The sequence below is a fragment of the Fringilla coelebs genome (genome assembly GCF_963513975.1).
Source record: "Fringilla coelebs genome assembly, chromosome: 21".
NCBI lineage: Eukaryota > Metazoa > Chordata > Aves > Passeriformes > Fringillidae > Fringilla > Fringilla coelebs.
Window position 1 is genome coordinate 12,170,679 of NC_140047.1, and position 22,793 is coordinate 12,193,471.

At 45.2% G+C, this 22,793-nt stretch overlaps 1 protein-coding gene across 3 annotated transcripts in view; it reads left to right on the forward strand.

Moving 5' to 3' along the window:
* Positions 1-21,727, forward strand: part of LMX1B (LIM homeobox transcription factor 1 beta) — a gene marked incomplete at both ends in the record, with an annotated part of 82,977 nt that extends 61,250 nt beyond the window's left edge. Inside the window, 6 exons of one of the 3 annotated variants that reach the window (XM_084219717.1) lie at positions 14,953-15,185; positions 17,779-17,957; positions 18,315-18,392; positions 18,787-18,877; positions 19,694-19,834; positions 21,570-21,727. In XM_084219717.1, the coding sequence (XP_084075843.1) occupies positions 14,953-15,185; positions 17,779-17,957; positions 18,315-18,392; positions 18,787-18,877; positions 19,694-19,834; positions 21,570-21,727 (880 nt within the window). Of the gene's footprint in view, positions 1-14,952; positions 15,186-17,778; positions 17,958-18,314; positions 18,393-18,786; positions 18,878-19,693; positions 19,856-21,569 lie in introns of all 3 variants that reach the window. The other 2 variants (XM_084219718.1, XM_084219719.1) reach the window with 2 other exon arrangements.
* Positions 21,728-22,793: the final 1,066 nt, after the last annotated feature.

Consider the following 22,793-nt stretch of genomic DNA (forward strand, 5'->3'; position numbering starts at 1 on the left):
CATGCCAGGGATAGAGAGTCTTGTACCCAATACTGCCTCTCCAGCTGTTCTCAACAAGTTGTGATGGGAATATTGCAAGCTTCTGAACATTGTAGCTTTTTGCTTTGAACTAAATATATTCCTGGAGAGGTTCCCGTAATTGAAAGGGTCTCAGGAGGAATTAGCATCTTTGTACATAGCAGCTGTGTCTGCGAGGCCCAGTGGGAGCACTGAGTGAAGAGGACTGAGGATCCCACCTGAGAAATTCAGGTTATCACCACCATCTCACAGTGGCCTCTCCAGTTCTGATGTACATTGTCTGTGATCTCCTCCAGCATGGCTCAGGGAAAGTGAATTCTTTGTGATGGATCTACATTGCCTTGAATGATTCTGCTGGCAATTTTTATTTGTATCAGGGCATGGTCCAGAGGTGCCCTCTAAAGTAAGTAAGTCCTGTCCCTGTGCAGAGGGTAAATGAAGGTCTTTGCCTGATGAATTTGTAAGCAAGGTGCATCCTTCTTTCTCCAAATTTTCTGATAGCAGTTGAGAGACACAAGAAATGTGATTTATATTTGAAAACACAATGTAGAGGCTCCCAAATGCTTCAGTGAAGGAAGGCAGCATATATTGATGGCTGGAGTCTGCCCTTAAATCTGATCCCATTCTCTGTGGGCACCTAACTCCGCCACGGTGACCCTTGCACCATAAGGTAAAATATAAAGCAGGAGCTGGCAGTAGTTCCTGCAGCTGCTGGGACGTGGCAGGGCCTTACTGGGTACACAAGGGCATTCAGCCCCATTTGTTGGGAGTCTCTGAAGGATGCAGAGTGATCAGTGTCTGTGGAAATGAATGGGCTTTTCATGCTGATTATTTCATTTCTGGATGGACACAACACTTCCAACCGCGGTGATTCATCATCCTGGCTGGATGCAAGTGGAGGGCAGCCAGCACTTTGCACTGATGCTCAGAGCAGACACTGAAGATAAAACGTGGGACTCTGACAGAGCTTTCCAAATATTTGACGCAGAACTGCCAGGGAGGAATAGTGCTATTCCTATTTCTAGGCTGCCAGCAGTGTCTAGTAAATTTTCCCATAGAATCTCTGCTGTCCACGACATGGCTCCAACATTGCACTTTCTTAACCCCCTTGTTCTGCTCAGGATTTACCTTTGCCTCTGAGGCAGATCAGTGTTGCTAAGCAGAACTCGGTGGTTGTGTGTCTGGCATGTTTGGGGCGCTGGTGCCTCTGAGCACACTCCAAACCAGCCCCGGGGCCGGGCTGGGGGCTGCTCTGCTGGCACCCTGCTCCTTTTGTTGTCCAACACGAGGCAGAGGCTCCAGGGAGGCATTGCCAAGGGCTGCTGGAGCTGGCAGGGTGGGAAGGGCTCTGGGGGGCAGCTGTGGGGCAGCGGGGAGCCCTGTCCCGGCTGGGAGCTCGGTGGCACTGCCCAGCGCCGGGGCTGGCAGCTCAGCGGCTCCAGTGCCATCCTGTCCTGTCCTGTCCTGTCCTGTCCTGTCCTGTCCTGTCCTGTCCTGTCCTGGCACACAGCTGCCTGGGGCCGAGGGCTCCTCACCTTTGCGGGGAAGGGGGCAGGTATGGACACAGACCAGCCATCTCAACTTTACAAGGTGTCTGGCTGGAATGTTGATGGATTTGGGCCTCAGAGTGACTAATTAGCATGCAGGGTTCCTCAAAAGGGTTAACATGGGATCTTTTTAATTGTCAAAAGAGTTGCAGGCTATTAGGGTTGGCATATTCTTCAATAATCTGTTTTATTTTTACCTGCTGGGAGCTTAATTAAAAAACAAAGAGGCTCAATTTAAAGCCCATTACTATGCTAATTTTGTAAGAACTGGGCGGTGATTAAGAAGCTTTAAAAAGAGGAGTTTAGTTTGCTCTAGGGAATGGGTTGGAGGCAGGTTTTATTTCGTTTCATTAGCTAGCTACAATTATTTATAAACTAAATGGAAATGATATTAAAGAGTAATGAAAAAAACAGCAGCTATGTATTATTGAACAGCAGAACTTTTTTTAATTTAGCATCAAAGTGTGCAGAGCCTTTATTACTGCAACTCACAGTTAACACAGCTAAATGCAGTTGTTAAATATAAGAGACTTTTAAAATATGCCTATAAATACAGAGCTGTCTGGTTTGCTTTTCCTGTAGACCACTAGAGTAAGTTTATAAAGATATCAATGTGACAATAAAGATGAACCACTGTCTCTTAAAAAAAAATCTGGGGTTTTATCTAGGAAAATTTCTTAACAGAATAAATTAGAAAGAGTTATTCTTTTTGTGTTTTGTATGTAATGTTGTATAATCTAACAGCACTGCAAACATTCTACTGCCTTTTGCCTGTCATGTGAGCCCAAAATAATACCTGCAATTCCAGTTATATTGGAGTACTTGGGAGGAGCTGCTGCATTGCATGGATGTTGGGAGCTGATGCCAGTTAGGGACCAGCACGGATGGAGATGTTGCCCAGATGTGGTGGGTGAGGAGGTGGGGGCAACCAGCAGGGACAGCCTGGCTCCCGGGGTGGCTGTGCCAGGGGGCAGCAGGGACAGCCTGGCTCCCGGGGTGGCTGTGCCAGGGGCAGCGGGGACAGCCTGGCTCCCGGGGTGGCTGTGCTGGGGGGCAGCAGGGACAGCCTGGCTCCTGGGGTGGCTGTGCTGGGGGGCAGCAGGGACAGCCTGGCTCCTGGGGTGCCAGGGGGCAGCAGGAGTGCGGGGTGCCGGGGTGGCTGTGCCTGGGGGCAGCAGGGACAGCCTGGCTCCTGGGGTGGCTTTGTCTGGGGGCAGCGGGGACAGCCTGGCTCCCGGGGTGGCTTTGCAGCAGGACAGCCTGGCTCCTGGGGTGGCTGGGGGCAGCAGGGACAGCCTGGCTCCCGGGGTGCCAGGGGCAGCGGGGACAGCCTGGCTCCTGGGGTGCCAGGGGGCAGCAGGAGTGCGGGGTGCCGGGCGCAGATCTGGCCAGGGGGAGGCTGCCAGGTTGGCAGGAGCCTGGGAGAGAGCTCCAAACCCGGGCAGCAACTTTGAACTGAATCCCCCAAACCAAGGTATCTGTTTGTGGTGTCTGTGAGGATGTGGGCAGGGAGATGCACCCTGTTTCTGCCAGAGGAACTGGTAATGCTGGTGTGTATCCTCTCAGCATTGGGAGGAGGAGGAGCTGCTGAGCCTGTACCTGGAGGATCCACAACTCTGGGGCCACCAGGGCCTTGTACAGAAACAACATGCTCCTATTAAACATCCCAGCTCATGTGGCACAAGTGAGAGCTGGTTTGCATGTGCAGCCTTGTAGCTGAGTTCACTCGGCATTTGAATTCCCACTGAAAAGCCACTCTGATCCCATAACCCCGTGCCCACCAGCCAGCACTGCCATTCCATGCTGAAACCCTTGTGCTGCTGCTCTTTCTGGGAAAGATTTGGTGCCGTGCCAGGGATGGGGAGTGGGAGGAAGCCTGGAACAACTGAGAGACATCAGTATCTACTAGGCAGAGGGGTGAGGAGGAGGAAGGATGGCAGGAGGGCCAGCAGCAGATGCCAGCCCATCCCCTGGCTGCCCGGAGCGGGTCCACATCATTTTGGCTGTGACTCCAAAATTGTTGATGGGGCGTCTTAATTTAAATAGATGTTGCAACCAGTAAAGTGTTTCTAGATGAAAGAAGTTACAAGAGGAATTAAAATTACCTGCACGTCAGTGATTCACACGTCTATGGACACTGGCAGGACTCCTGCTGCCAGAGCCTTCTGCGTGTCTCCTGCATGGTGCCATGGGGTACAGCAACCCGGAGCCATTCAGGCTCTGTCAAATCAAAGTTCATCACCTAGCTCCCCCAGTCGTGCTGGGGAGAAAAGCTTTACACTGCAGGTCTGCTGCTCCTCCGGGTAAACCCTGAGCCCAGCCCAGAGCTGCTTCTGGAGATAGAGGTCACACAGCAGAACAGCTTCAATTCCTCTACCGGTTCTAAAGGCAAAGTGAGCTATCCAAGATCCCTGAGGTTGCAAATGTCCCTTGGCCTTCTTTTGACCCTATATACACCTTACATTCTTCCTTTAATGATTGGCATTCGGTGGGTTTGTGCCTTCGGGCACACTGAAGTTGTAGCTGCTTCTTCATCAAAGCAACTGTTTACAGCTGGTTTGAGTTGGATGCCAATAAACAGTATTCTTTTTGTCTCAAAATAAAAAGCAGCTTAAGTCCCTAATGATAAGGATTTTGTGCTTTGTAGAGGAAAAATTCAGCTAGTTTGGGACAGCCAGCCACTTAGCTTAGCAAGTTGGAGTACTTTATACTTCCTGCTAAACTGCCTTTATCTCCTCAAGTGAGCCGGCTATAGATTCTTATCATTGTGGCAGAAGTGATGAGGGTAACATCTTTAGTTGGAAATCATTGGCAACATGCGGAGAAAGCTTAAGATGTTGTCACACTTTAACTTGGTCCTAATCTGTTCAAAGGCAGTTGATACTTTCTAACTGTGCCAGCAGGTAGTGAGAGGGAGTCAAAGACCATCAGGGTGAAATAGCTCCTGCTTTTCTTTGCAGAGTTTATGACTTTCATAAAGCGGACACAAAGACACTGTGGCGGTAACTGTTATTGTCTAAATTAAGAGCTTATGTTCACCCAACCATATTTCATTAACTTGTACACCCAAGCTTCTACATTTCCTGCCTGCTCCATGCAGCGCTAGAAGCAAATCTTAAATATTTTAACGCCTATTGTAAGTGAGGTGACAAGACCAATGTGTAGGTCAGCCCTGCCTGTCGGTGACAAACCGGGCTGTGCCTTGTGACCAGCGCGGACAGGCGTGTGCTGCCTCCCGTGTCCAGGGCTGCTGTGTGCCCTGGGACGTGTGCTGGTGTGAGAGCCACAGAGAGAATTGTTTTCCTTCCAATAACAAATCGAGATACTGTCAACAACCCTTAAATGCCAAAATGTAGGACCAAACTGCTGATGGAGTTGATGGTTCTAAAGTCATCTTCCCTGTGAATGAGGACCCAGTCCTGTTCCTGATGCTCCCTAAGGAGTTTTGCATCTCACTTACTTGAAGCAAAAGCTGACACAGCTTCTACTCCCTTTTGTTTTTCTTTAACAGATGATCTTAAGAACAGCAGAGCTCTTGATGAGCGAACTTCAATGCATTTCAGCAAATATTGTGTTTTGAAAAAAAGGGCTTTGTCAGATCTGTAAAAAGGACAGTGCAATCAGAGCAGGATTTCTTTTCAACCAGATATTCAGCTAGGCATCTCATCTTTGGAAACATATATGGAGCCCCGAGCAATACCATGTAACATTTTGGCGCTTTTATAGAACAATTCCAAGCCATACAAATTTTCTTGCTGAAAGAAAGGAATGTGCCGATAAGATGTGAGAGGATTTTGTACACTTTTTCTCTAGCAGGCATCTCTATTTTTTCTCTCTCTCTCTGTGTATAGTATATATACATATACTTAACCAAAAGTTAAGTAGTATTTAAGTATTTCAGCTTTGACCTACTTACAACTTTTCATTTAATTAAAAAAAAAAATCTGAAAAAGTTAATAAAATGTTTAGACAAACCTTTCAGTCTTGTGAGCTTAAAGGAATAATCCTCTTTGCATGCCTAATAATGTTGTTGGTGTCTAATGGGATTTCATTTTCACACATGTGGAAGTGTCCTGTGTTATAAATGTTTGACTGCTGGAATAACTTAAAACCTGTGCAGACGTTTGAGGCAGGAGGAGGGCCTGGGCCTGCTGTAGGGCCCTGCTTGCTGATAAATCTCTTTGTATGGCTTTAGAGCATCTAGTTTACTAAAGCCTGAATACAAACACAGATGCTGATAGCTGAGTCTTAGGACTCAGTCTGACTTAGTCTGTCAACCATATTTGGCCTTACGGAAGCCAGGAGGTTTTCATAGTTCTGTGTCTAATCTTAAAAATTCATTTTATAGAGCAACTTTAGTAGTCATCCGTACTAGGACAACCAGGCTCGTCTGTTCTTTAATTTAAAAAAGATGAATCAGATGTTTCAAGTCTTCGAAAAACACCGTATTAAGAGGAGTATTTATTTTCCATCCTAATATTAATAGTAAGTAATTGGCATAAGCTTAGTAAGAGTCACTTCATGTTACAAGAATAAATTACCACTCTTAGGCATTGTGGCAGACACCTTTAGTTACCTGAGTTTTGGGGGTTGGTGTTGGTGTTTTTTAGTGTTCCTTTTTCAGTGGTCCTTTTTACAAAGCTCTGTGCTTCTGGTAAGAGTCTCTTGTTTTTATCAGAAGAACAAAGTTTGTGATAGAAGGACTATAAAGAGAAACCATGTGAGATGATTGGGGGAGAAAAATTTCATCCATTAAGGGTCAGCCTAAAAGAGCACGATTTAGAGCAGAATATAGCTGGAACTTTTGTAAGATAAGCAGCAACTTTTCATGCTCGGATGGGAATTCTTGGGTTAAATTGCTATCTTTGAGTTCTGAACTTGGAAAGGTATTAAAGTGGAATTAAACCTTTACACAATCCTGCTCTTGTGTCATTCAGGATTTTTTTGGGTTCTGTTTAATTGTACATCACAGCAGGGTTCTGAGTGACTGGTGCTTTAAAGAAATGAAGGGTAGGGTTAAGTCTGCAGCCCACTGCTCCCTGCTAATCCTTCTTGTTCCTTGAAGAAGGATTTACTTTTGCTGCCAGATTGTGAAAGACTTTCCTCCTCCCGAAGAGATTGTTGTGGCTTTCCTGGGGAGGTGTGGTTGCTATAGCAGGGAGTCACGCCTGGGTATTCTCTCAAACCCTACTGAGAATGGGCCAAAAAAGAGCCAAAGAAGAGTAAAACTGGGGATTAAAAAATGGAACAATGGGAGACAGGAAGATAGGAGTGGGAACAAATGGGAATTACAGCACCAAAAATAATGCAAAGTGACAAAAAGAGGAAATAGAAAAATAATAGCTGACAGTTGGACTGAAAAGACAAATACTACAAAAGAACAATTTATTTTCAACCGGCAAAGAACATAAAAAGGCATCTGGGAAGTAAGACACAGCCCTGTGTTGAGGACTCTTTTTTTGTTCTTACTGTATTGCAAACATGCATGCACCAAGTACACAAAACTGCTTCATGCTTCCCTCTCAGTTCCACCTTTGCCACCATCTGTCCTTCTTGGGATTTAAACTGTGTATTTATTTATTTGTTGTTAAATGATGTCTCTAACTGTGTCTGTTCCTAGGGACTAAAAGTAGGGTAATTCTGGACTTTTCATATTAAATCTTGTCATGCTTATCAGTAGTAGAAGAAAAGATCCAACTTTGCTCAAATTCTGTTCTTTCCAGAGAAATAACTGCCTCCAGTGGGCACTTGGTTTTGCTGCTGCTTACTGGAGACAAATTCCTTAGCTCATGCCATGGCAATGCCCTGACACCTCCACCTGGCCCTGCCCAGGCTGTGCTGCAGCTGACTCCTCACTTCAGCTCAGCCAGCTCATCCCTTTGTCAAAGAGCTTTCCTGCAGGAGTCCAGAAGCTGTGTTTTGCACCTAACCCCCTTTGCTCTACTGACAGAACACAGCCTGATTTTGCAAATATTCGAATATTCCTATCTCAGTGAAAGAAGCATAAATTTTCATTCAGTGTAAAATTTGTCGCAATACAAATAGAATTTTAAAAGGAGCCGGTGCTACATCTAACAGCAAATCTCTCTGAATGCCTTTCCTGCACCCCACTGCTTTATATACAGGGGAGGCAGAGAGATATAATAGATGAAACATTTTGTTTATGAAGTGTCTATGTTTTGTTTTATTTCACATGTTTTTGCAATATAGATAACAGATTACACCACAGAGCTTTCATTGCCTTGTGCTATAAAGATACTATAAAGCCTTTCTGGGTATTAATAATAGATTGTGTTGATGAGTTTGGAGAAGCTGGCAATAGACCCCCCACTGCAAAGACATTAACACCACAGGACTAAGGTATCTTTCCCTTGCAAATCAGTTGCTAAATTGGCTGTGCTGATGAGTTTGGGCACAAGCTCTCCAGCAGCATCACTGCAGCAGGCACAGGAAGTGATTTTGTTTTATACTGGCAAGTAACATTTCTTCCTCTCAATGCTCTTAGTTGTGAGGAAAGCCTTGTGTAAATTCTTTCCCTAAGTCATGCTTGCCAGCCAAGAAATAACTTAGAAATTACATTTGAATTGCTTTGACACAATTATTTTTTTCTGTAAAAGGGAAGACCAGGCCAGTGAATCACAACAGTACAATTTCCCTGCTTATGGGGCCTTTAGGGTGAAATCTCATATAAAAATTGCATTAGAAGATTTTCCCTGTGTTGTTGGTGATGTAAATTCAGTGTGCCATTTAGTGAACAAGCAGGATAAGATGTCTGTCAGAGCAGAGACTGGAGCCAGCATCCCAGCTGTTCCTCAGGCCCCTCCACAGGCCACTTCACCCACTGGATCCTGGCGAGGGCGCAAAGGGAGAAGATGGAGGTGGATTTAATTTAATTTCTGTAAATAGCTGAATAAAAATCCAAAGAAAAAAAAAAAAAACCTGCCCATTTTGTTTTGGTGACCACCCCCCCCCCCCAGCTAGGTAGAGCTGTGGCAGAAGCACAAATGCCCTGAGAAATACAATGTTTTTACAGCCCATCAGTGTGATTTGGGGAATGCAAAAAGCACAGCAGCAGAAGCCCATTTAGCCTCTTTGAAACTCATGGACAAAAATAACCTTATCTCACAAATGTTTGCACTGCCTAGAAATATAACTCTAACAAAATCACATATTTTGTTAATTCATTAAGTCTTCCTAATTGCAGCCCTAGCTTTATCAATTCAATTGGTGCCCTTAACTTTTATAACAGTTTCTGTTCTACAGAAAAGATTAGGAGAAAATTGCAGCCATAATCTGTACAGTGCAATTGCTGTGCTATAAAGAGGAATGGGAGTAGCTGAGAAGAGCAATTGGATTCCCAAAGGTGGAGCACAGTAGAGCAATATCAGTGACTTTGTAAATGAAAAATTGTTTTAATTCCCTTCTAACAGCAATAATTCTATTCTTCATAAATTTTTCCATCAAAGTGTTGTATGGAAAAATGCTATAAAATAGAACAGCGTGGCAGTGATGGAAGACAGTTGAACAAAGTGGTCAATTAGGGGATGAAAATTAAGCAAAGAGAAGAATTCATTGTGTCACATTCTGCTCAAAGCGAGAAACTGCTCTGCACTTTGCATTTTATGTTGTACTTTATAGTTAAGGGAGGTGTAACCATTTAGGTCATTCTGGTCCCACTTGAGCAAGTTGCATTAGGCTTTGAGCTTTAAATTCTGTGTGTCTTTGTGCTTTTGTCTAAGCATCCCACCCCGGAGCTGCTGGTGCCCACAGGTTTGAGGTGGGCACAGGACCACGGGCGCTGGTGGCTCTGACCCTGTCTGCGGTCAAAGTCCCACCAGCTCCGCAGCAAGAGTTGGCACAGCATAATTTGTGATCCCTGTAGTTATTTTAGCCATCAGCTTGTCTTGGCAGGGGAGTACAACACTCCTCACGGAGATACAGGTAAAATATTTACATGAAGAAAAAGTCATTCATTACCAAGATAGGCAATATGTAATTTGTGAGTCTAAATCTACGTTGTGAAATGCAGATTTAATACATGCTTTCCCCAGTAGCTGGTGTTCATACTACAGCACCTGTGGATAGAGGGTTAATAAATATTTTCTTCAGTTCTACCTGAAGAATAAAAGGGTTTCTTTGTTTTAGTTTCTCTCTAAATATTACAGTTTTTTTTTCTAGAAACTTTAAAATTTTGCACATTTTATTACAACTCGATGAAAGGTAATTATCTTTTTTATACTAAAGTTTCAGCTATGAAATTGTCTTTAATAAACTATGTAATTATTTTGTCTGCAGGGAAAATATGTTAAATGGTTTATTTCATTTTTAAGGGGGTGGGGGGTTTAAAAAAATAAATTTATAATATTCCAGTTCTGCTTGCCGCATTCAGGATGTTTTGTGTATTCTGAATTGAGTGAACTGTAAGACACTACAAAAAATATTCAAGTCCTGTGCTGGAAAAACTCCAGACATACTGTTTTTCCAATTCTATGTCATCTAAAGAAAGAATACCAAAATTTATCCCAAAGAGCAAGGAATAGCTATCTTTCATTAGTAATTTAATCTCTTCTCTTAATAAGACTCAGTTGTGTGAAAAACATGCTGTATCTTACTCTGGCTCTACCCTGTCTCATAGCACAAGAGTGTGAAGCAAGCTTCCAGTATCAGAGCAGGGCAGCAGGGATGTCCCAGCAGAGGGAAAAATGTCACATGTAGAGACTGTATCAAGAGAACTTACAAAAGTCATGACGCCTACCTTTGAATGTTTATTAAATAAAGAAAAGCCAGGTATCTGCTGTGGTTGCTGCAACGCGTAATGTCAGAATAACAGAGAAAGGGAAACGACCGAAGGTCTCTGGTAGGTAGGAAGCAGCATCTGTCCTCTTGCATACATCACACACAGCTTAATAACTTCCTATTCACTGCTTCATGGCAGAGGCCCAGTAAATAAACAACCTGACTGAATTAGTCGATTTTTCTACCTTTGTCCTGTATAACAAACCTCTTGAACCACGCTTAATGTGAATGGCAAATTTCACACTGCACACGGGCATCTCTCAGCACAGATTAAATTAGTTATAATAAAACAATTAAAATCTATTTGCCCACAGACAGGAGGAAATGAAGGACCTGGCTGAGCCACAGAAAGGTAAAGGGTGGGTTGTCAGGGCACCAGGAGAGTAAACAGCAGAGCTGAGATTCTCAGGAGCAAAGCAGGGTCAAACTTACTGTGAGATAACCGCACGGGATATAATAAATCAGGGCTCCGTATTGCACTCCAGATGGCTGTGCCATGCAGGAAGGCACAGTGGATCATGTAACTGTGGTTGTTTCTAAGGATTACTGATTCAGCCTGCCTTCACAGGGATATCCTAACAAATAAAATCTTTATGGCCTCTTCCGCTGGTGAATATTATCATCTACTGGTTAAAGTCAGGACATGTCTTAGCATTTGCATTGCCCCGATACATATGCAAAATTAATTTAAGTTCACACAGTTTTGGCTGGCAAAGACTTTTTGATTATCTAGTACTGTAAAGTTGCTTCACAGCATTTATTGTAAATACTCTGATGGACAGACAGGCCATTGTTCTGAGCTTTAGCTTGGCTGAGTCTCCCAAGTGTTCCAGGCATACAGGCAAACACACTTAAAAACTCCTAAACCTATTGAGTTGTCTTTCAAAATTGTCCAGGCAACAGAATTTATTTATAAAACTCCGCAATCATTGATTCAAAACAAGGTTTTCTTGTTCTGCTTTTCTTCTTTGTCCTCTTTGAACGATTTTCTCTGGAATGTTTTCGTTGTGCTTAGGAGTCGGAGATTTCCTGCGGCTTCTAATAAAGGCATTTGATTTCCACTCTCCACATACTTTAACACATCCAAGGATTTTGAGGTTTGACATTAGCTTAAGAGACCTGGAGATAATCAGCCATGGGAGTAAAAAGCCAGAGTTACGCAAATTATTTCTAAAAGGTATAGAAAGCAAAAAAAATATTGCTTTAAATGTGGTTGGTGTGGGACAAAGTCTTTGTCTCAGCACAGAATATCTGTGTGCTCCCCTTCAAATTTATGGCTTTGATTGAAACCTGTAAGGGGGTGATCTGTAAAGTATTCCTGCTATCCTACACTTCCCAACAGGTTTATTACCATTCGTTTATAAAATGAACAGTCTAACGAGCAGTGGTTTAGATCACAGCTATCAAAGTCTGGTCATTTGTCAAGATTAGTTTCCTGTTGTGAGATTGCCTTGTGCAAAAAGAGTGCATAACCTTGTGTTCCTCTTGGGAAGCTGAAAAAATACCTATAAACACCCTATAAGATAGGTTTAATGAAAATTTTATAATCTCAGAATTCAACCCAACACGCTGCTCTGTGTGTGTATTTGTGTGAATGCATATTATAATACAAAGTACCTGTGTACGGGGGAGGGAATATTCTTGACAAGAGTTAAATTCAGGATATGAAGTCCGTGCAGTATTGTCAGGGCAATTTTGAATGAGTTAATCTACACTGATGACAGTGTAATTCGTTATAGCTAAAAGGCTGCCTTGGGAAGCGCTGTTGGAAAAGGACCATCTTTACAGGAAGAGTCGGTTGCCGGCAAATAACACAAAGTATATTTCTATTCACGTTAGATATATTTATTTTGAACAAAAAGAAAAACCACCAACACTAAGCCAGTATGACAGCAAAGGTGTAGGTCAGGGAAACAACAGGCTTCACGGGACAAGGAGGTTATCCTCATGTCCCCGTTCGAGGGAAGGCGCAGGGGATTTATGCTTTCCTGAGCTTTTCTTCTTGAATTTGTCTGTAAACTGTGTTGTATTTGTGTTTTCACTGCCACTGGACGGTGGCGTATTGTGCGGTTTGCTTGGGAGACAGCTGGAAGCAGCCGCAGCCCACCCTGGAGCGATCCCAGCCCTGCCGGGTGGGCGCAGCGCCCAGCGGCTCCCGCTGCCTCGCCGCTCACCGGCGGCAGAGCCCTCCCGGGGAAGGCTCCGCGTTCTCCCCGGCCGCAGAGGGCAGGTGGGCACCTGCCCTGGGGCGGCAGGCCGGGGTTCCTGGAGCCGTGTGCGAGCGTTCCCCAGCGCGGCCGCGCGGTGCCCGGCCCGCCGGGCGCGCTCACGGTGCGGCCGGACACCGGCACCGCGGCCGGACACCGGCACCGCGGCCGGACACCGGCACCGCGGCCGGACATCGGCACCTCGGGGCCATCGGCACCGCGGGGCCATCGGCACCTCGGGGCCATCGGCACCGCGGCCGGACACCGGCACCGCGGCCGGACATCGGCACCTCGGGGACATCGGCACCGCGGCCGGACACCGGCACCGCGGCCGGACACCGGCACCGCGGCCGGACATCGGCACCGCGGCCGGACATCGGCACCGCGGCCGGACATCGGCACCGCGGCCGGACATCGGCACCGCGGCCGGACACCGGCACCGCGGCCGGACACCGGCACCTCGGGGCCATCGGCACCTCGGGGCCATCGGCACCTCGGGGCCATCGGCACCTCGGGGCCATCGGCACCTCGGGGCCATCGGCACCTCGGGGCCAGCGGCACCTCGGGCCCGCCCGTCCCTGCCCGCGGCCGGCGGGGACGGGAGAGTGCGGGTGTGTGGGGGGACAGAGCCTTCGCACCAGCTCTGCCGCTCCTGAGGTCTCCAGGTGTGCCCGTCCTGAGGGCATCCCCTCGGACAGAGAGGCTTGGTTAAATGAGTCAAATAGGTTTAAGCACTTAAACAGAAACAACTATTGTACTGCACCTTTTTTTTTTTCTTCCCCTCTTTGTGTGTTAGTCCTTTCAGATATAAAATTGTGGAAAGATAAAAATATTTTCTGCTTAGGAATTTGCTGGCTAAAGCGTTTTAAGGGAAACCTTGTGGACAAAGCAAACGGAGAGTATGGACTAAGCCATCCTGTTCATGGCAGTGCCCAGGGTCCTGGGTGGCATCAGTTTCCTTTTGATCAGTTTAATTCATTACGTATCTGAAGAAGAGCCACTAGTCCACCTTGCACAGCTGTTACTTTGAGGTTGTGGTTGTGCAAAGGTGTGCACTGAGCCGGCCAGGCTCCTGGCGTGGTCACTCCCAGGTACGGCCAGGGAACACCCCAGTTCCCGTCTCAGCCATTTTCTGGATGCTGTGTGCAACCATATTGACATTTGCTTTTCCCTCCTGCCCACTCTGACTCCAGCCCTTTGCTGAGGGCTCGTACTGCCATTTTCCTGCACTTCTCAGCTCAGACAAAATGGAGGCTGTGGAGGAATTAATAACTACCACAGCCTTAGCCTTCTAAAATCACAGAGAATTGCCTTTTTTTGTGAAAAATTATAATTTTGATGACAGAAAAAAGTCAGTATACCCCATGCTAAAAGGCAGAATCTAATTTTTCTTTCTGTGAGCACACTGGTGCAGTGGTGTTCATTTCCTTGCTGAAATGTAAATGTTCATGCACCTTGCACTGTGATGTATTGCCATAAAAGACGCTGAATTTCAAATCACCAGCACACCATGTGACACAGGGATGTAACAGCAATCCGTCTTTATTTGAGGCAGCCCTTTTCTGAAATCTCACTTAGGGAGATTCCCAGTTGCCATTAGGAAAGCAAAATAAAATTAATCTAAATAATTCTAACTTAAACCTAGAAAATTAATGATGGATGAAAGACAGGGTTTCCAAAGCATTAATAAGAACTAGTCTGGATGCAGTGTGTGTTCTAGGGTCTGTGATTATACTGGTAATTTGACAGATTGTATCACTCCCTATCTCTGCCAAAGGATGTTTCACACTATTTAGAATGCACAGTACTTCCTTCAGAGACAGGTTGTTCTGGAATAACTCAACATCCAAAGAAATGCTGTGTTATTTCACTCCTCTCTTTATTGATTGCATGTGTACAATCATGTGTGTATGCACACGTGCTGACTTTGCCTCAGCAAAAGCACAAACTTTTCATGTCAGCCTCCTCAGAGACAGACAATACCAAAAATGGAAAGTCTGTTCAGAATGGGGCTTAAGTGCTGAAACCAGAGACCCTGCATAAAACAAAGCATGAGCCGGTCCTTCTTCTAAAAGGTGAATTAAAATACATTTGTGTTTAAGCAATTTTCCAACTTCGGGAGCTCCCTTTTGTTTATCATTTTGAAAAGGAAAAATCCAATGAGATAAGGACAGATCTTAGTGGGCTTTGTCCAGGAAAGGTGATTTAGGGAATCTCAAGACCAAAGGAATTGAGAGTTGAAAAAATTGCATGCCTATGCTATTTCTAAGTCTTGCGGTGTGCAGAAGCACGAGCCAGGCTGATCTGTGCAGACGTGGCTGGGTTTAGATCCAGGCAGGGTGTGATCTGATGCTCCCCTTGACCGTGCTGCCTCTCCCTCGCAGGCTGTTTGCTGCCAAGTGCAGCGGCTGCATGGAGAAGATCGCGCCGACGGAGTTCGTGATGCGCGCCCTGGAGTGCGTGTACCACCTGAGCTGCTTCTGCTGCTGCGTCTGCGAGCGCCAGCTGAGGAAAGGGGACGAGTTTGTCCTCAAGGAAGGGCAGCTGCTCTGCAAAAGTGACTATGAGAAAGAGAAAGACTTGTTGAGCTCGGTCAGCCCAGACGACTCAGACTCAGGTGAGCTTTTCCCACACCTGCTCTGACTGGAAAAGCTGCGTGGGTCTGTAGAGCTTTTGTGCAGGGAAGTGCATCCATTTTCACATCCCCTTCATCTACGTGCATGTGCCACCTATGCAAATTTGCAGGCACAGCTGAAAACATTCCTACTGGCAGTCTGCTTTCCCTAACCTGACTCCCTTCCTTAACCTCCTGCTTAGTAAGAGACAAAATCTTTTTGCTTTCATCCATGTGTTTTTCTGTAAGATCATAAAGCATGAATCAGACTGACTTCAGCTACCCAAGGTCTCACTCAAGTGAAGTATCAGGATGCTGTTCTCCATAGGTATCCTTCAATCCACTTAACATATTTTTCAGGGGATCTTCTTCACATACAATTTCAGCACTAAAGTAGGAAAATGGGCAGAACAGTAATATGATTTTCAAGAGGAATCTCCCTGCCAATCACAAATAGTACCTTTAAAAAAGATTGCAAGTGCAACACAGAAGTACTGAAGAGAATCTGAAAGTAACTGAGATGTGTCTTTGGGCCATCATAACCGCACACTTGTTTCCCAAGAAAATATATAAGAAAATCAACAGTTACCATTCCATTACATGTACAAATTATATATTTGTCTCTGGTTTATGGGAAAATGTGTTACTCTGTTTTAACTGGTAGCAGAAATTATCCTTGATCTCTAATCTGAGAGTCATATTCTCCAGATTGGTAAAATTTGTATTTCTTCACCAGGAATACCTCAAGACAAAGGTCTCTGTGTGGGACCAGGGCCACTCTTGGGGCAGTGTTTTAGTTATTGTCATGCTCCGTTTGCAGGACCTTGAGTGCTCTGCTCACTAAATCCCAAGTTACAGGCTCTGGGCTTCTGGTGAACGTGCTTGAGGCTCGTGAGTTTCCTCCTTGGCTGTCAGCACAGCGTGCCCCCAGCAGCTCCAGTGACCCACTATGCACCTGCCTCGTGCCCAGCACACCCCTTGCCCGGCTGGTGGAGGCTGTCCCCACCTGGGGATGGTCACAGGCACCTTTCCCACTGCTGTCCTCACTCACACAGCCACTGCTGGCAGCTGTTTGGCACCAGCTCCGAGCAGGGTGGGCTCCTCTTCCAGACCCACTTGTGATCTGCAGTGAGGAGCTACCACGGCAGCACAAACCAGTCTTGGTTTCAATTTCATTTCCCTTTGGCACAAAGGGGAGTTTCTTAGTCCTGGAGATGCTTTTTTTCCCTCATTATTCTCTGTTAGTCAAACCCAAACCTGAAAAACAAGCTGACAAATTAAACAAGTTGTTTGTCTCCCATTGTCTAACACAGTGAAAACACTGATCTCCCAGGGGTCTGCATGAGAGCACACAATCTGCAAAGCCCTGGCTGGGAATGTGTCCTGCTTCAATCAAATATTTATCCACTGGACACAAAAGTAACTCTCCAATGAGCAGTATTAATCCTCCCAAACCTTTCCTTAGAAATGGCATGCTGGAAAGTTAATAATGTCATGGTTATTAAAATGACTGAACTTCCCTTTAATCATTAGGCCAAAGATGCTTATTAAAGTAAAAGGTAATTAGACTGCTAGGTGCATAATAATCAGACTCTAAAATGAATTAAAGTCTAATTTGTTGATTCCCCAAATGTAGTCTTTCAGTATATAAAAAATTTCATGTTCTTCTTCATGTTGAAGTTCCTGTAATAATGTGATAGATTTTTTCTGGAAGAAAAATCAGTAGTCTGGTCAAATGAAATATGCTGAGTTGAAAAGTTGATTTTCTCAACAAAATGTGTATTTACACATCAACCTTTGCCACTATGCTTGAGATTTCCCAGGACAATATACTAACACTTGCAATATCACCAGATTGTATGAGTATTCAGAATTTAATTATAAAAAATACAAAGAATCTCTTTGGTCTACACAAGCACATAGATACTTGTATGCATTAACTGAAAAAGAGAAGTTTGTGCTTGTACATACAGACACATTTTAATGCACAGAGGAAGTTTACTGATGTTTTCTGTGGGAAGTAGAAATGAGATGACAAAGATTATATTTAATATTATTGCTGGAGCTTCAAAATATTCAAAACAGTATTCAATAACTGGAATTTGTACAATATTCAGTTAGATGGGCTTTGAGACACTCGTGTGATACTTGCTTTATGCTGTTTTGCTGCCGTAGCAGTGCAGGCAGCAGTATTTGTCTGCAGATAATGCTTCAGGAGAAGCTGGAGTTCAGCCGTGAAGGTAAAGGTGTTTATCTGGTGCTGAGATTGAGGCAGGTGAGCACATGGGACCAAGAGGTGCTGGAAAGGCACAAAGTGTCTCTGTGCCCAATTCCTGGAAATGCTGAACCATTTTCTGAGTTTCCATCCCCTGATCAGTCCCATGTCCTCAATCAAAAATTGAAAACATTTTAATGCTTTTGTGGCATTTGATTTAGGCAGAGCACACAGATCTAAGATAGTCTCTTCCTGCCCACAGCTGCTTTAGGTATTCAAATAACCATGGGACAATAGTTGAACCTGTTGACTGAAGAGCAGTTCTCAAACATCCTGTTTTCTTGGTGGAACAAGTGCAATTATATATCCTTTTTTCACCAGTCAAAAGTGATGATGAAGATGGAGATGTTAAGCCCACCAAAGGCCAAGTAACCCAAGGAAAAGGAAGTGATGATGGGAAGGACCCAAGAAGACCCAAACGACCAAGGACAATACTCACTACACAGCAGAGACGAGCGTTCAAAGCATCCTTTGAAGTATCTTCTAAGCCCTGCAGAAAGGTAGGTGCTCCAGCAGGGACCAAGTCAGCCCTGCCCCTTCCTGGGGCAATAGCAGTTCTCCTGGGGTGAAAGCAGAGCACTCTTTTTGCACAGAAGTCTTTTATGGGTAAAATTTAGTGTCATTTTCCGCAGCTCAGACTCTTTGTTCAGTAGTTACAGAACTGGTAGCGCCATCAGGGGCAGAACTTGACAGCACTATGCAAAAATATGATGAATTTTTAAAAGTAATTCCATACATGCAGTTTTTGTTGTAAGTACAAACATTCCTCCTAACAAAACTGATTAGTGCTTTTTGGGTTTGTTTGGTTTTTTTTTTAACTTATGAAAAATTGCATCATTAAGCATTTCCTCCGGCAGGTCAGAGAAACATTGGCAGCTGAAACAGGGCTCAGCGTGCGAGTCGTCCAAGTCTGGTTTCAAAACCAAAGAGCAAAGGTAGGCTGTTTGTCACATTCTCAAAAGTCAAATGCAGGCTGTGCCTCACCATGGGCTCTTGCCCTGGCTGCAGCTCACACTGCACAAGTCCCATAGCTGAGCTCTGTGTTCTGCCTGCTCTGCGCTCTACATCCGCTAGAAAGGCAACTTCCAAACACAGACATTAAATTCATATGCTCAAAACAACTCAGGGTTGGGAGTAAATTTTGCATGCAAATCTGCACTGGAAACTGAAGTGTTTAAGCTTAGAATTGAAACTGAACCCACAACAGTGTGTGCATAAGTGTAGATGGTCTGTGTTAACTGATAAGATGTTTGCAGAGAGTTTTGTAAGGAAACAAAATTGTTGCATTTGGAGCTATGAGATTGTTCTGTTCTTCTGCTTTTTTTTCAGATGAAAAAGCTAGCACGAAGGCACCAACAGCAGCAGGAGCAACAGAACTCGCAGCGACTAGGGCAAGGTAGGGGATTTGTGAAAAAGCAAAGTGAGAGAGAAAGAATCTGCAGTTGTCTGCAAGTGCCATTCCCACATGACACTTCAGCCCAGCGATCCAGGGTGCATGCAGGGCTGTGGTGACATGTGCCATCAGCAGTGGAAGGGCACAAAGGGGTGCTTGAGTGCCCATGTGGGCCAGGTTACCCCAAGTTCTCCTGGTGGGATCAGACCCCAGAGGTGCTCATGAAGAAGCTGTTATCTCGTTTCTGGTAGAAATGTGCCACATGGAGGTGTCTGCACTGGAGGAAATCTCCAGGAGGCTTGCTCCAGACAGATCCTTCAGTTTGTTTTCTTCTGCAGTAAGGGGGGCAGTGCTCAGCTGGGAATCTGCACAGGCACTGGGAATCAGCATTACTGCCCCAGCCAAAGCTTGGAGAGCCCCTCCTGTGCCCCCAGGTGTCTGGGCCCAGGGGCAGGCACTGCACACAGGCACTGGAACTTGCTTTGCTGCTCTGAGGGTACTCTTGAGTATCTCCACCTCCTAAAACCTTGCAGCCTTGAATCCTCAACTTTACCCAGAGCAGAAAAACTGGGACCAGCAGAAGTTAGAGAATAACTGGGCTCTGTCAGATAGAGTATATGGACTTTGGGAGGATAAGGTCCAGGACCTAGGAGCTCCGGAAATTATGTAGAAATTACAAGTCTTTCAGCTTATTGCTCAGGGCTCTACGCTCAGGCAAAATTTGGAAAGTTTCTCTGACTGACAGGATACCCCTGACTGCATTTGCTAGGGTTCATTGTTGCCACTGATTCTGCCCTGCTCCCTGTTCCCCAGCAGTAACTGTTCCTCCTCTTTGCTTTGCAGAAGTAATGTCCAACCGAATGGAAGGGATGATGACATCTTACACACCACTTGCACCACCACAGCAGCAGATTGTAGCAATGGAGCAAAGCAGTTATGGCACAGACCCATTTCAGCAGGGTCTTACCCCTCCACAAATGCCAGGCGACCACATGAACCCCTATGGTAAGGCATGCCTCATTCTGCCACATCCCAAGTAGCTGGGTCCGTGTGCTGGATCACACACCGCAGGGGCAGCAGCTTTATTGGCTTTTAGAGTATTTTTTCTGGGATTTGTACCAGGGAATTTGTACCAGTCAGTTTTATGTGTGTATTTTCTTGTACATATACGGGGGTAGAACAGAGCTCATTTCAAGCTCTGGACACCTTTCAGAACTATTTCGCAGTATGATTCTGATAAACGATAAGCAAGCAACATCACCTCTCCAAGCTCCACTTTTTTAAACCACTGTCCAAGACACTGAAAAATAAACAGTACCAAATTCTAGCTCCCTCACAAATTTTTCCTTTTTTCTTAGAAGCTTTGAGGAAAAAGTGCCTTCAATAAAGAGAAGTAATCTATTCATTACAAAATGAATAAGCAGCCCTGTAAGACCACTCAGATTGGATGCGTGGATTTGTTAAAGAACAGTTCTTGAGCTACTAAGAGATGGGTTACCACAGGACATTTCTCCTGCATAGTTTTATTCTCTGTCCCAAATCAAGATGACGGTTTGCTCTCACCATTGCTTGACCCCACATCAAACGCATTACAAGCACTAAATGCTCAATTATTGGCTCTGGACAATTGCAGTGTGGCATTTAAAAAGAATGTCGAGGATTTCTCAGACTGTGGTTCTCGGCCTTGCGGTAGCCCACAAGGGCCTGTTTCAGACTCCTTTCTGCTGACCAGGAGCACTTCACTGTAGAGGCTCACACGCGCATCACTGTCCCGAGCACAGCGTGCTCAGGCCAACAGGAAATCTGCTTTGGGTCTGTGTCATTACTTTTGCCACTGAGACAAGTCCATGGTGCGCACCAGGAAGTTTGGGAGGTCCTGTAAGGAGCTGAGGACATATGAAGTGCCCTCGAGCAGTAGGTGGCTTGTGATTTTGTTGGTTTGCTTGGCTTTCTGAGTGAAACTCGTTGGGAAGTAGATTCTGTGCTCCAAAAGGGGGGCAGAGGATGGCACAAAGCCCTTTTGAATGAGTGTGAGGAAAAAGAACCAGACTAACACTTTTGCAGAGCCCCCAGGACTTGAGCTAGAGCTTTTTCTGGTACCTTCAGTGTTGAAGTAAGCTGAAATCTTAGTTGCTAAGGGAAGTACAAGGTGCTGTTTCAGACCAGCCCTAAAAAAGTGGAATTTTCTGAAAGGAGAGCATTTTTACAACTGTAGCTCACTTGAGGCCAGGGAAACAAGGTCCCTTCCTGGGTCCTGTCACACTGGTAGAATTTTGCCTTGTGTGTATATGAAGATCAGTATGGTTATGGCTCTTAGACCATGCCTCCCTGTCGTGGGCGCCCTGGTTCCACCTTTCTGGACAGTCCTGGTGCTCCCATGAGTGCTGGAGCCCATGGAGAAGCTGGGGCCCTGCTCCTCCCCAGCACCGCCTGCTCCTGTTGCCAGCCAAGACTCTGTTTTGTGCTGCTGACTGAAATTGAAATTGAAATTAAACCCGGACAGGTTTGGGCGCATTGCTGCCGGCTGACCCCGTGGGTTGATTTCAAGCCCTCCTCCTTGTAGGTCAGACCCTCGTAGCCAAAGCGTGTTAACATGTGAGCACAGGAGCAGGAGTGTTCCCGCTCACTGCAGCTCGCAGCACGTGAGCATCCACCCGTGTGTGCTGTGTCCTCCCCCGGCTGCGCAGCATCCAGCCTAACGTGTACATTTCATTTGCAGGAAACGACTCCATTTTTCATGATATCGACAGTGATACCTCTTTAACTAGCTTGAGCGACTGTTTTCTTGCCTCTTCCGAAGTTAACTCCATGCAGGCTAGAGTAGGAAACCCCATTGACAGGCTGTACTCTATGCAGAGCTCCTATTTCGCCTCATGAAAATAAAGAAAACTAACAGCCGGCGTGTGTTTAGCCAGTGACTTTTCCAGTGCAGACTCTACAGCCATATGTTGCCCAGCTCTTCCTTCACAGTGACTCTGCTGCCTCTGGACTGCAAAGAGCATTTTTTTAGGAAGACTGTCTCTGTTTGCATATATGTGTATGTATGTACCTATATTTTAATACCTACATACATACATATATAGAGAGACAAAACGCATCCACCCGTCCCATACCCTTGATTCCCAACTGGCGCCAGACCACGAGACAAGCACGGAAGGAACAGAAGAACCTGCTCGTCCTCAGCCTTTGATCTGGTTTGGTTTGAGCTCATCATCTTAAAAGAAATGGATTTTGTGGAAAGCTAGACCTTTTCCTCCTCTCTCTTCTCCTTTCTTTTGGATGTCTAAACTTTTTTTTTAGCCACTGATACTGACATCAGTCAACCATATGACAAATAAATCAAAGAAACTGGAGATTCCTCCTTTTCTTACTGCATGATTCATACTATGTTGTGTATAAATTGCCATTTGAACTGTGAGAAGTTAATGTAAATGTGACGTTCAACATTTGTTTCCTTTCTACACTTTTTCTACATAACCTAGATCTGCTCATTAGTTTATAGCCCTTATGCATATGATACTGAGGAAACTGGTTAGCAGTATTTGTGGAGAAAGCCAGTGATTTCAGAGTAAGAAAGGTCTGTGACCCTGGAGAGGAGATGCATGTCAGGGGCAGAGGCACTTAGGTTAGTATTGATCTTAAATAATTAAAACTAAAGGTGCTTACAAGACAGATCTATTTAATTTTTTTCTGAAGTGTGAGATTAAAGTATTTACATTTGTTTGTAAGTATTGCAGTGCCAAATTTCAAGTCTAGACCATGATTGGCAAAGAAGTGTTTTTCATTCCGTTCTGTTTATTCGTTTTGCATGAGGCATAAATGTGCTGTTCTCTATTGTCCATCTGGAATAATTAAGCACTCCTTTAGTTACCTTGCCTCAGCAAGAATCAAGGATACACAGTTCTAGCCTGAAACGCCAGAAGTCCTGAAATGTGCACCAGCC